Source organism: Pelodiscus sinensis, chromosome 26, assembly GCF_052426305.1.
Source record: "Pelodiscus sinensis isolate ZL-2025 chromosome 26, ASM5242630v1, whole genome shotgun sequence".
Lineage (NCBI taxonomy): Eukaryota > Metazoa > Chordata > Testudines > Trionychidae > Pelodiscus > Pelodiscus sinensis.
The window spans coordinates 21,271,959-21,284,538 of record NC_143077.1 but is presented as its reverse complement, the minus strand read 5'-3'; the positions used below and the strand labels follow the sequence as shown (position 1 = coordinate 21,284,538).

Genomic DNA, 12,580 nt, shown 5'->3' with positions numbered 1-12,580 from the left:
AGGCCGCGGGAAGTGGGGGGGGGGGGCGGTAAGGCCGCGGGAAGTGGGGGGGGGGCGGTAAGGCCGCGGGAAGTGGGGGGGGGCGGTAAGGCCGCGGGAAGTGGGGGGGGGGCGGTAAGGCCGCGGGAAGTGGGGGGGGGGGCGGTAAGGCCGCGGGAAGTGGGGGGGGGGCGGTGAGGCCGCGGGAAGTGGGGGGGGGGGGCGGTGAGGCCGCGGGAAGTGGGGGGGGGGGGCGGTGAGGCCGCGGGAAGTGGGGGGGGGGGCGGTGAGGCCGCGGGAAGTGGGGGGGGCGGTAAGGCCGCGGGAAGTGGGGGGGGGGGGGCGGTAAGGCCGCGGGAAGTGGGGGGGGGGCGGTAAGGCCGCGGGAAGTGGGGGGGGGGCGGTAAGGCCGCGGGAAGTGGGGGGGGGGGGCGGTAAGGCCGCGGGAAGTGGGGGGGGGGGCGGTAAGGCCGCGGGAAGTGGGGGGGGGGCGGTAAGGCCGCGGGAAGTGGGGGGGGGGGGCGCGGTAAGGCCGCGGGAAGTGGGGGGGGGGCGCGGTAAGGCCGCGGGAAGTGGGGGGGGGGCGGTAAGGCCGCGGGAAGTGGGGGGGGGGCGGTAAGGCCGCGGGAAGTGGGGGGGGGGCGGTAAGGCCGCGGGAAGTGGGGGGGGGGCGGTAAGGCCGCGGGAAGTGGGGGGGGGGCGGTAAGGCCGCGGGAAGTGGGGGGGGGGGGTAAGGCCGCGGGAAGTGGGGGGGGGGGGTAAGGCCGCGGGAAGTGGGGGGGGGGCGGTAAGGCCGCGGGAAGTGGGGGGGGGCGGTAAGGCCGCGTCTGCAGCCGCGTTCCTCGCAAACCGCGACTCCCCTTTTGGCGCGCGCCGCAGCGAGCGGGAGGAGGAGCTCGCGCCCGCCGCTTCCCCTGCTCCGGGAGCGAGACCCGGGCGTGGCCTGGAGCGCCCCTCAGTCTCCCGCACCCCGAAGACTGGCCGCGCCGCGGGGGGGCGCCCGGGACAAACGGCTCTTGGGCCTGTGCAGCCGGAGCCTCCCACGTTCACTCGCGACGGCACGTTGGGGGGCCGGGCCCCGATTCCTGGGGGCTGGCGCCGGGGGACCCAGGCGAGCGGGACGCGGGGCCGAGCCCGGCTCAGTAGCTGCCCCAGCCCCGCGCACGAGGCGTTAACCCAGGAGCCTAACGACGGCACGTGCCGCAGCGCTGGGAGGAGCGTGTCTGACTGACCTCAGGGGGCGGTGCCAATAGCAAAGATGGCGTCGGGGGCGCTTCCGTCCGCGGGTCGGAGGCCACCGGAAGGAGATGGTGGCGCCGCCCCTCGCCATGCGGGAGCCGATTGGCTGGAGCGCCGCGGGTGCCGCGCGCCTCGGGCTCGCCGATTGGGCGGTTATTTGAGGCGCGACGGAGCCGAGCGTCTGTTGGAGCGTCCGCAGCCGCCGCCATGTGGAGCGGTCACGGTAGGGTGTTGGGGGAGGGGCGGGGGCGATGGGGGGGGATGGCAGGGTGTTGGGGGAGGGGCTGGGGCGATGGGGGGGATGGCAGGGTGTTGGGGGAGGGGCTGGGGCGATGGGGGGGATGGCAGGGTGTTGGGGGAGATGGCAGGGTGTTGGGGGAGGGGCTGGGGGGAGGTGGCAGGGTGTTGGGGGAGGGGCTGGGGCGATGGGGGGGATGGCAGGGTGTTGGGGGAGGGGCTGGGGCGATGGGGGGGATGGCAGGGTGTTGGGGGAGGGGCTGGGGGGAGGTGGCAGGGTGTTGGGGGAGGGGCTGGGGCGATGGGGGGGATGGCAGGGTGTTGGGGGAGGGGCTGGGGCGATGGGGGGGATGGCAGGGTGTTGGGGGAGGGGCTGGGGCGATGGGGGGGATGGCAGGGTGTTGGGGGAGATGGCAGGGTGTTGGGGGAGGGGCTGGGGGGAGGTGGCAGGGTGTTGGGGGAGGGGCTGGGGCGATGGGGGAGGTGGCAGGGTGTTGGGGGAGGGGCTGGGGCGATGGGGGAGGTGGCAGGGTGTTGGGGGAGGGGCTGGGGCGATGGGGGAGGTGGCAGGGTGTTGGGGGAGGGGCTGGGGCGATGGGGGAGGTGGCAGGGTGTTGGGGGAGGGGCTGGGGCGATGGGGGAGGTGGCAGGGTGTTGGGGGAGGGGCTGGGGCGATGGGGGGATGGCAGGGTGTTGGGGGAGGTGGCAGGGTCTTGGGGGAGGGGCTGGGGGGAGGTGGCAGGGTCTTGGGGGAGGGGCTGGGGGGAGGTGGCAGGGTGTTGGGGGAGGGGCTGGGGCGATGGGGGAGGGGCTGGGGCGATGGGGGAGGTGGCAGGGTGTTGGGGGAGGGGCTGGGGCGATGGGGGAGGTGGCAGGGTGTTGGGGGAGGGGATGGCAGGGTGTTGGGGGAGGTGGCAGGGTGTTGGGGGAGGGGGGGAGATGGCAGGGTGTTGGGGGAGGGGCTGGGGCGATGAGGCATGTGTCTCACCTTGTGAGACGCTATAGGTTGCTGAGGCCAGGTCGCTGACCCTATGGCATTGCCCCTTTCTGTGACCTGGCATCCCCATGAGCTTAGCGTTCTGGTGCCTTCTTTGAACTTTGGTGGGGTTTGGACTTGAGTGCAGGTTAAAAATGCAGGCCGCTGGGGAGTAAGACTTACAGGTGGGGAGAATGTAAGTTTGGCTGTTTGAATTAAGTGAATATGTGAGAGTCTCAGCTTTCCCTCTACTTGATACGGCTGCTGGAAAACACCTGAGAGTGACCCAAAGAGCTCAGTAATATAATGTACATTTTGGGTGGTATTTACTATACTTTATTTTGTCTAATTGTAAGCTAATTGCACGACTATTTGGTATAACTTGTGATTTTTTGAACACTTGGGATTGGCAACAATGTATTAGTAACTGTGATTCTTTCCCCCCTACCCTAGGTGGCTTTGACGGTGGCTATGGTGGGTCTTCAATTAGTGGTGGATACACACAGTCCCCAGGGGGGTTTGGCTCTCCAGCAGCCACCCAGGGAGAAAAGAAACAGGTATGTAGTGGAAGGGTTTTAAAGAATGGGAGAACTGGGTGCCTGGTCACACTAGGGAGGTTCCCATGAGAGTTTTGATCTTTATGTTGCTGTCATGAGAAGGATTATCTATACCTCTCCCAGCAGAGAACAAATTGTACGGTATTAGGGATAAGAGAGAAGCTTCAATATAACATTGAATTGGGAAGCAGTGATGGGAGGAGTACAGTGGCCTAGGAGCTAGGTTTTGGTCTTGGTCCTTCCCTCAATGTGTTTTATGACCTTTGGCAAGTAACTTATACTGTATTTTGACTTCCCTTCTCAGAATAGATATTTATTCACAGAATGTTGTGTCTTAATTAAATGTTGCAGTTGTAATTCATTTTATGGCTACTTAACCTGGTTACACCAAACATGGCTGAGCTCTGCATTTTTTCCTCCGCATCAGAAGAATGTGTAAAATATTCCTTTGTCTGTCATGTTGCCTACTGTGTTTGTATCAGGGAAAATTGGGCAAACTATCCTAAATGTTCTCAGCAGGAGAATAATGGAGCATGAAGGACATGCACCTGGACGGATAGTAAGAGTGCATAGGGTAAGCTGTAAGGAAGGTGGAAGACAGGCCATCCCTGTGACACAAACTTATTCAGGCGTTTCCTTCTACATAGTGAAAAACAAAGCCAACATACCTTGTGGAGGAAAACGGCTGTGTGCCAGCCTAGGCCACTGGAAAGCATGACTGACTGTTGTGATTCTAAAGAGTACCAGTTGTGAGTGAACTCAAACCATGGTTAGAGCTGCCTCTGGCACTAACTGGTCACAGATTCAGTTACAATAATGCTGACACAGCCTCAGTGTTTGTAAATCTCTTTGAACATCTCAATCACAACAGGAATCAGTAATGTGATATTGTTTCAAAAAAAAAAAAAGCAAATACAATTTTAGGCTGCATTAACAGATGCATAGGAGGCAAGTCACAGGAAGTGATAGTACTGCTCTGTTTGATGCTGATTGAGCCTCAGCTGGAGTACTGTGCCCAGTTTTGGTCACCAATGTATAGAAAGGCTGCAGAAAAAAGATGATCAAAGGGATGGAATGCAAGGCTGTAGGAACTGGGTATGTTTAGTTTGGGGGGAAAAAAGAGACTGAGGGGGAACATGATACCAGACTTCAAATATTTGAAAGACTGCCATAAAAAGATGGAAAACAGTTTTCTCTTGCCACAAAAGTCAGGACAAAGGGTAGTGGGCCCAAGCTGCAGTGGAGCAGATTCAGATTAAATCACAGGAAAAACTTGGGATAGGGGTTTTCCTCTGTCGCCCCTGCTTCCTCCCAGCCCAGGAGCCGTAGCCTGGGCAGCAATCACCCTCTAGCACAGTGGTTCTCAAACTTTTTGGTCCGTGGACCACCTGGCTCAAGGCAAACCTTTCCACCGACCACCAGTTGCTAATGGAAACTCACTGTTAACTACATCCGAGCCATTTTGCTAGTGCTGCAGCCAGGGAAAATGGTTTAATTTAAATTATTAAACAAATTAAGCATTTTAACTTTCTCATGTTAGTTTATCAAACTTTATTTTAAATAAAGTAAAATATTAATTTGTGTCCAACACAGAAGGTTTCAATATTTTCTTTATAGCAGGGTTGGGGAGCTATTAGTTGAGTATCACACAAGTATGGAGGGGGGGGAAACCCTAATCCAAAAACCCCCAACCCTCTGAGCCTGACCCCATCACATCCCAGTCCCCAATTTCCCCCATTACCTCCTCACCCCAGCCCCCACTTCTCCCACACTTGGCCCCCACTCCCGCACCCCTGCCCTGGGGTGTGGTGATGTCCTGGCTCTGTGTGGTCCTGCGCCACCTGGTGGCAGTGGGCAGGGAGCCGGGATAGCTGTCTGGGGCACCGGGGGCGGACTCGCCCACTCCATTGCTTCCTTCTCACCCCCCCCATTGCCTCATACCCCCCCCCAGCCCTCAACATCCCCGTCCTTTCTGCCCATCTCGCATGGTGGCAGCTTCTTGGGGAAGGTCCCACCCAGGCCCCAGGGGCAAGGTAGCCTGTTCCTGTCCCTGCATGCTAGTGGAGCTGGGGCAAGCGGACCAGCAGCAGTGCACGTGTGGGGGCTGGATCTCAATCCTGTGGCTTTGTGCGAGGTCCCTGTGCTGCCCTGTGGAAGCGGAAGGGGAGCCAGGGCAGCTCTCAGGGACACCGGGTATGGACACAAGTCGGAGCTTTCTTTGCCTATCCTCTGCCCTGTGCACCTGGAAGCCAGAGCTGGTGCTCCAAGCTTCGTGTCTGTGCAGGCTCCAAAAAGGGGAGCTGAGCTGAAAATTGACACACATGCCATAGGTTGCCAACCCCTGTTGCAGAAGCTCCTTCACTAGAGGTTTTCCAAAGTATGCTAGACAGCCATCTGTTTTGGATAGTTTGCACCAGTGGTTTCCAACCTTTTTTATCCTGCTGACTGGCAAACCAATTCTCCAAAAATCTGTGAATTGGTAACATTTTGTTTGCAGGTTGAATATCCACCAAAAGCCCCAGCCCCCAGACCAGCAGTGAACAGCCAGCTTCAGATCTGGCAGTTGCCAAGTGGCGGGCAGCTGCCACAGCTGAAACTAGCTCTTTGCAGAGGCTCTGGGAGTCAGGGCTGGGTTACACCTTGGAACCCCCCCCCCCCTCGCCCTGCCCAGTGCCAGCCCTAACTCCTATAGCCCTGCACCCCTCCACTACCCCTCAGCACCAGCCACTGACCCTGGAGTCCCTTGCACTCCCAGTGCCAGCCTCCCGCCTTCAGAACCCCCCAGTGCCAGCCCCCCACCCCTTACATCTGTCCAGTGCTAGCCTCCTGTTTCCACAGCCCCACTGCACCCAACTCCCCCAGACTCCCCCAGTGCCAGCCCCCAGTCTCCAATATTAGCCCAGCCCCCAGAATCCCCCAGTGCCAGCTCCCCACCCTGGACATCCCAATGTTAGTCTCCCACCCCTTAGAGCCCCTCAGTACTAGCCCTGCCTCCAGTGCCAGCCCTCCACCCACAGAGCCTCCAGCAGTAGCCCCACCCCCCTCACCTAGCCCTGCATTGCTTCCCAGCTAAGCACTGCTGCCTGGGTCACAGATGCTCTAAGGCTGCCTTTCAGGGCTCCATGCAGCCCTTCCGCGGTGCAGCGAACCGCTTTTCCGTGTCCGGGAAGACACACCGCCCCTGCCCAGCACTGGTTGGCTGAGAGGCGTAGCAGGACATGCCTCTCCCATCAGCCGCTGCAGGAGGGGAGGCATTGGGCAGCGTACCCCAGCCCTGGCTCCCAAAGCTGCTGCGTCCTGCCGCCAAGCCGCAGCCTGGTAGTTGGGAACTCCTGGTTTAGACACAACAGATCCTGCATCTTGACATGGAGTTACATTCCCTAGATGATACTTGTGGTTCCTTCCACCCAATGATTCTAGATGGATCTTTGGTGTGACTTAGTATGGCTGTTCTTATATTCTGATGATCTGAAGTGCTTTGCTGAGAATTAACTAGAACAGTGTTACTGGTGTATGCCAGCTTCATAAGAAACATACAAAGGTTATGGAGACACAGTTTTACTATTCAGGTAAGAGCGCTTTCAATACCTAAGTTAACACTTTAACAAGTATTTTTCAGTCTTAACAAATTGTGGAAAAATGAAATTCCTAATTTTTTTTTTTTTGCTTTTCAAAGATCAAAAGGTGAAATGTTGAGCCTTCTTTACATTCCTTTGCAGCGATCCCGATCCCAGAATATTGTGCCCTGTACAGTCTCTCAGTTACTTGCTGCTGAGCAGGTTGATGAGACATTCAAGATCCGAGAAGTAGAGATCTCGCAGGTGAGTGAAAAAGGTTGGTAGGCAAGTTGTTGTGCAAATGAACAGGCGGGATTGTGGTGGTGTGTAAGTGTTAAATCTTAAATTTCCTTGCTCATGAGTTTTTCCCAAGTAAACTGATAGTTTATTTTTCAATGCAGGTTGTTATCATAGGCATAGTCAGACAAGCAGAAAAAGCTCCAACCAACATCCTCTACAAGGTAGATGACATGACCGCAGCCCCGATGGATGTCAGACAGTGGGTTGATACTGATGTAAGCATCAACTGGGGTTTATGTTTGAGATAATAAGCATGAATTCTGATATTCTTGGTCCAGGAAATAGTTTACATTTACAAGATAAATACTAAGCTCACTAACAGGACTAGAATCTGAGTGTAAACTCAACCAGATGACTTACTGCTTTTTGTAAACTGAAGACACATCGGCCCAGATTCACATAGCTTAAGCACGCAAGTCCACCATTTAAGTGCCGCATTCTCAACATTATTGTCCAGCTGGTGTCTAACATATCAGACTCCCGGAAGGTTCAGTAGGCTGGAAAGGTTGAGAGCCGCTGCACTAAGCTTATCATTTGAAGAGATGGAATCTCTTTACTGAAACCACATTACCTTAAACGAAGACATGTCTCTAGTTTCTTTAGACTCTCCCATCCTGATACAGTAATGCAGTCTGGCATTGACTGACACTTGCATCAGCTTTTACAAAACGCTTTTCTCTCTCTCGCTGCTGTATGAGACCTTTGAAACAGGGCAGAGTGACTGTATGAAGGACTTAGTGTAACTGACTCCAGCGGGTCTGCTCTACCGCAGTAATTCAGTCGAACTTATGCAACTTCAGTTACATGAATAGTGTAACTGAAGTTGCCATTGTTAGATCCATTTGCTGCAGCGGCTACACTGCCCTGTGTCAAAGGGAGCGTGTCTCCTGTCAACTTCCCTTATGCTTTTTGGGGAAGTGGAGTACACCAATTGATGGGCGAGTGCTTCCATCAATACTGCATCGATTGCAACAGAGCTCATCTACTGACAAGTGTAAAAATACCCACAGTGCAATGAAATGCCTATGTAAGCAAACAGAAATAAAGAAGTATGTTTTCTCTGGTTCAGCTACAGTGATCATTGGGGTTATTTGTAACAACAGTAGGTTTAAAAAATCTTCCATACAAGAGGTGTGGCTTTTAAAAAGGGGGTGTGTCTTTAAGTAACTTAATGTTGCTAATAATTAGGGAAGGAACTACAGGGATCAAGAATCTTTTTTTTTTTTTTCTCCCTCTCCCCCCCCCCCCCTCTCTCTTTAAGGAGGCGGGGAGTGATAATGTTGTGGTGCCTCCAGGAACGTACGTGAAAGTGGCTGGTCATCTTCGATCATTCCAGGTAGAATCCCGTTCTTTACTTGTATGACTAAATAGCAAGGCTGAAGTGATTGCTGAAGGCTTGGTGGTCCCTATTTGCTGCTTCTATCAGCCTGCTATTGTATCCTACCTGGGAGCCTAATTGTTCCATCCAGTCTCTAGCAATTGTATTAGCTTCAGCGAGGCTTGATCAGATCTCTGGTGAAACTCAGTTTCAGAGGCACCATTTAATTTTAAACAAACCAGCATAATTTGATGCTGGAGTTAACATACCTTAAGTCAAGTGCTCCGGCTGGAATGAAGTGCCCCTGCCTGCAGCGTGCTGCTCTGGCCAGCTGGGATTGCTGCAAATGGGGCAGCTCCAGCGAGTCAGGAGTGCCCCTTACCCATCCCAGCCCCTCTGGGCTGCTCCAGCCCCCGCCAGTTAACCATAACCAGTACTCGTCACTGGTAAGGATGGTGCTTATCGGTTAACCATTCACATCCCTAGTCTTGATTAGATCCACAAAAGTGATTGTTGGTGGCTTGATCTCAGAGCATGGATCCAGGCTGTAGTGTAGATGTAGCCTGATATACAGGACTTTCCAGGATTCCTTCTTTGCTCTGGACAGCCATAGCTATTTGTCTGTTCAATACTGTGGGGGAGGGGGCAGGGTGGTGGTGGTATCTCTTTGAGATAAATGACTCCCATGATGGTCTGTCACATTCATAAAATGTAGCTCGGATCCTGGCAAAGTTTCAGATTAGGGCTAACTTGAATAACTTTGTCACTTATTTTATGGAAACCAGTGCTGTTCCCATCCCGGTTCCTGTGGACTTTCAGGCCAGGGTTGCAATGTGTTCTTAGTGTTGTAATCTTCCCTTTTTGCTCTCCAAAAGAATAAGAAGAGCCTGGTGGCATTTAAGATCATGCCATTGGAAGATATGAATGAGTTCACCACGCACTTATTGGAAATCGTCAGTGCACATATGGGCCTCAGGAAAAACATCATGGTACGTCCTTGTATGTCCTGATTTTGCTTCAGCTCTTACCTAGGAGAGTGTTCCATGCTGTCTCCGTAGGAGGTCCTTGGAGGAAGTGATGTTAATGTGGAGGCATTTGACTGCCACGATTGTGATGCAGTCATTCCCTCCCAGAGAGCTTGTTGCCGCTGTGGTACTGCCAGTCTCCAGCAGTCTCGACATGGGGTCACTCTGTCTTACTACTGTGGCCTGCAAGTAGCTTGTGAGACCACAGCTGTCTTATTTTGAAATTTTAGACAACATCCAAAATTCCTCAGTCTCTTGGCTCTTTTGGGACGGGTGATATGGCAAGCTATGGAGGTGGCAGCAGCGTAATGAATGGACTTACAGCACATCAGAGTCAGGTATGTGTCAATAGTAACATGCCACTACGGTGGTCAGGGAACATGGCCACGGAGTGATGCTGAATGCAGCGTGATACAGGACAAATCAAAGTTTAGTTACTACATAAAGCCCTTGTCTTTGTAATCCATCCACTGTCTGGTGGGAATTCGGCCATAGCCTGAAAGCAGTTAGTGGTGCTAAACTTATGGCAGACTTGTGGGCTGCAACTGGAAATGGAATTCAGCTCTCCCTGTGTAGAAGGAACATCTCCTCCTCTGGTAACAGGAAAAGTTAAATGCAGTCTGCAAATGGAAGGAATACATTTGTGCTCAGTAACAGCAACATGTATGGAGTGTAGGCAATGCTGTTTGGGGTTTTTTACTTAAGTCTGTGGGAACGTGGCATGGAAGGGTCGGCTGTGCTTCTGAGTGGACTGCTAACCGTGTCTAACTTCTTTCTCAGGTGTTAAATTTGATTAAAAGCTGCTCTGATCCAGAAGGCTTGAGCCTTAAGGACCTGAAATCCCAACTGCATAACATCAATATGACAACAATCAAGTAAGTGTATAGAGACAAAGGCTGTTCTGGAAACCTAAGCTGTCCTCACCAGACCTATTTAGTAGAGCCTGACAAATGGAGAGTGAGAGAAAGGCCTTGTTTAACTACACTGCACCATCGCTCTACTTTGGCTACACAAATCATGTAACTTGCCAGCTGCTCTTCCTTCCATCCTGTTAAGTGAGGCAGTATCTGAGTCCCAGCAGCTACAGCTAGCCAGTGCATTTCTCACTACGTGGTGGGTGAGTTGAGGCAAAGATCCCCTTAATTTTTTCAGGTGCAGAATCTACTTTTTCCTCAGCACATCTTTTTGTAGCAATGCACCATTAATTCCGTCATCACAGTGTTGGTGGGATATTTGCTCTCATCCGTTATTTACAATAGGATTTCTCTGTAGCAGCGGTGCTCTTTGTTAGGTAGCTCTCGCAGAGTGACTTCATCTCAGGCCTTATCAGGCTTAAAAGTGATTTCCAGGGAGCTTGTTAAAGACTCAGTGTTTCTAGGAAGGCTCTCAAAGGTGAGTTTATCCAAGCGAGCACAACACTACAGTAAACTGTTCGATATCCTGACCCCTTTACTTACGATGCACCCTTGGTGCCTCTGCCGCAGTATTGCACACACTCCCCTTCTGTCCTCCACACAAACATAGGTAGGGCCTGCCAAATTCGCAGCCATGAAAAAGGCATCATGGACTGTAAAATCTGGCCTTTTGTGTACTTTTACCCTACACTAGACAAATTTCACAGGGGAGAGGAGTGCTTCTCAAATCAGAGGTCCCAACCCAACGGGGATTTGCAGGGGGATCACAAGGTAATTTTAGGAGGTTCTCATGGTACTGTCACCCTTCCTTCTGCGCTGCCTTCAGAGCTGGGCAGCTAGAGAATGGTGGTTGTAATGTAGGCCAGGTGCCCAGCTCTCATGGCAGCACCCTGCCAGCAGCAGTGCAGAAGTAAGAGTGGCAATACCCTACCAATGTCACCCTGACTTCTGTCTTGCTGCTTTCAGAGCTCCCTGACCAAAGAATGGCCTTGCTCCTATGTTCTGCTGTGACTTCAGAGCAGGATTGCTGGCCAGCAGCCACTGCTCTCCAGCTGCCCAGCTCTGAAGGCAGTGCTGCTGCCAGCAGCTGCACCGAAGTAGGGGTAGCAATACCACAGCCCCCTGAGATGTTGGCTTACATCTAAACATTTAAGACTTCAGCAGGAGGATTTGCGTGGTGCACCAATGAGCTGTCTCGCTCGGAATACAGTTTTTATGTTTGTGTAAGTTACTTGTGGCTGAAATTAGTATGGAAAGTGTGCCTGCTCCTGTTACATACCTGAATTTGAAGACCAGCTTGCATACCCTGGCTATTGGGCAGAATTCAGTGAGGTGGACAGGCTTGTTTTCCTGATCCAGCCTCTCTGAGGGTTGGGAAGGTGTGGGGCCCAGCATGTCATTTTAGATTTGTTGTTTTCTGTATCGCATCTAACCATGACTGCTTCCTCTGGTGGAGCAGTGTTGAGTGGTCGTGTTTGCCTCCCATAGTTGTCAGGAACCGGAAGCTATTGGGTGGACCATGAAGGCTTCCCTTCCAGAGGGAGGGCGTTGATTTCATTTGATACGTGGAGTAATTTGGCTGGCTCTGGAGGTGCTTGCATGGGATGCAGGAGTAAAGCAGTGGCAATGATTTGAGGACGTGCACCCTTGAAAGAAACTTCCTCGAGTGAAATGGTTTTTTCCATTCTCAGGCAAGCAGTTGAATTTCTGAGCAGCGAGGGACACATCTATTCCACCGTGGATGACGATCACTATAAATCTACAGATGCCGAATAAAGGTGCTTCTGAGAGTTGTTCTACTCACTGGATTTGACTCCGTCAAGCACACATCTGTGCTGTACATACAGCACTATCTGTCCAGATCTTAAAGTAGCTGTACCAAGTTTTTCTCTGTAGAAGGTGATCTCTGGTACTCACATCCCTTGAAAGCTGCAGTTACTCTGTGAGTGTCCAGAGCTCTCAAACCAAGAGCAGCCCAGTTAATGAACAGTATTATTATAACCAGACTCAAGTAAAGTGAGAGAGAATGGCTAAAGCTTAACCAGGTGTTCCAAGAGAGAAATGACCTTGGTATGAAGAACCTTCAGAGCCTTGGTTCATCTAGTTTCCACCTCTTATAGCATTACTGGTAAGAGAGGGAAAGTGGGTGTGCCCAGCCTTGTCACTTGCAAATTGTTCTGAAATGGCTTCTCAGCTTGGCCTGCATGAGGGGTTCTTAGAGAGACTGCCGCTGTATAAAGAATAGTTCTTATTTTTTGCACTTCTTACTTCAATGTTTATATTACAGGATGATCCTGTTAATGAAACTTTTGATAATTCCAATAAAGCTTTTTAGTTTGGAATGGACATGCCTCTTTGTGGAGGAGAGAAAGCAGGGGGTGGTACTCAGACAGAGAAGCTTACACCTTGATGGCATTTCCCCGAGTTGAATAAACAGATCCTGTACTTTCTCCCACTACTGCGGAAAATGCATGAGGC

General features: G+C 52.8%; 1 protein-coding gene across 1 annotated transcript; it reads left to right on the top strand.

Moving 5' to 3' along the window:
- Nucleotides 1-1,289: 1,289 nt before the first annotated feature.
- RPA2 (replication protein A2) lies at nucleotides 1,290-12,444 on the top strand. The gene is made up of 9 exons (XM_075908702.2): nucleotides 1,290-1,441; nucleotides 2,885-2,988; nucleotides 6,708-6,809; nucleotides 6,947-7,060; nucleotides 8,107-8,181; nucleotides 9,039-9,152; nucleotides 9,419-9,526; nucleotides 9,969-10,063; nucleotides 11,794-12,444. The coding sequence occupies exons 1-9, from the start codon at nucleotides 1,426-1,428 to the stop codon at nucleotides 11,876-11,878; spliced, it is 813 nt and encodes a 270-aa protein (XP_075764817.2). The 5' UTR covers nucleotides 1,290-1,425; the 3' UTR covers nucleotides 11,879-12,444.
- The last annotated feature ends 136 nt before the right edge of the window (nucleotides 12,445-12,580 follow it).

Coding starts and splice junctions, on each gene's coding strand:
- RPA2 (XM_075908702.2), top strand. Junction 6,810..6,946: donor GAGAAGTAGAGATCTCGCAG/GTGAGTGAAAAA, acceptor TTTTCAATGCAG/GTTGTTATCATAGGCATAGT. Junction 8,182..9,038: donor GTCATCTTCGATCATTCCAG/GTAGAATCCCGT, acceptor GCTCTCCAAAAG/AATAAGAAGAGCCTGGTGGC.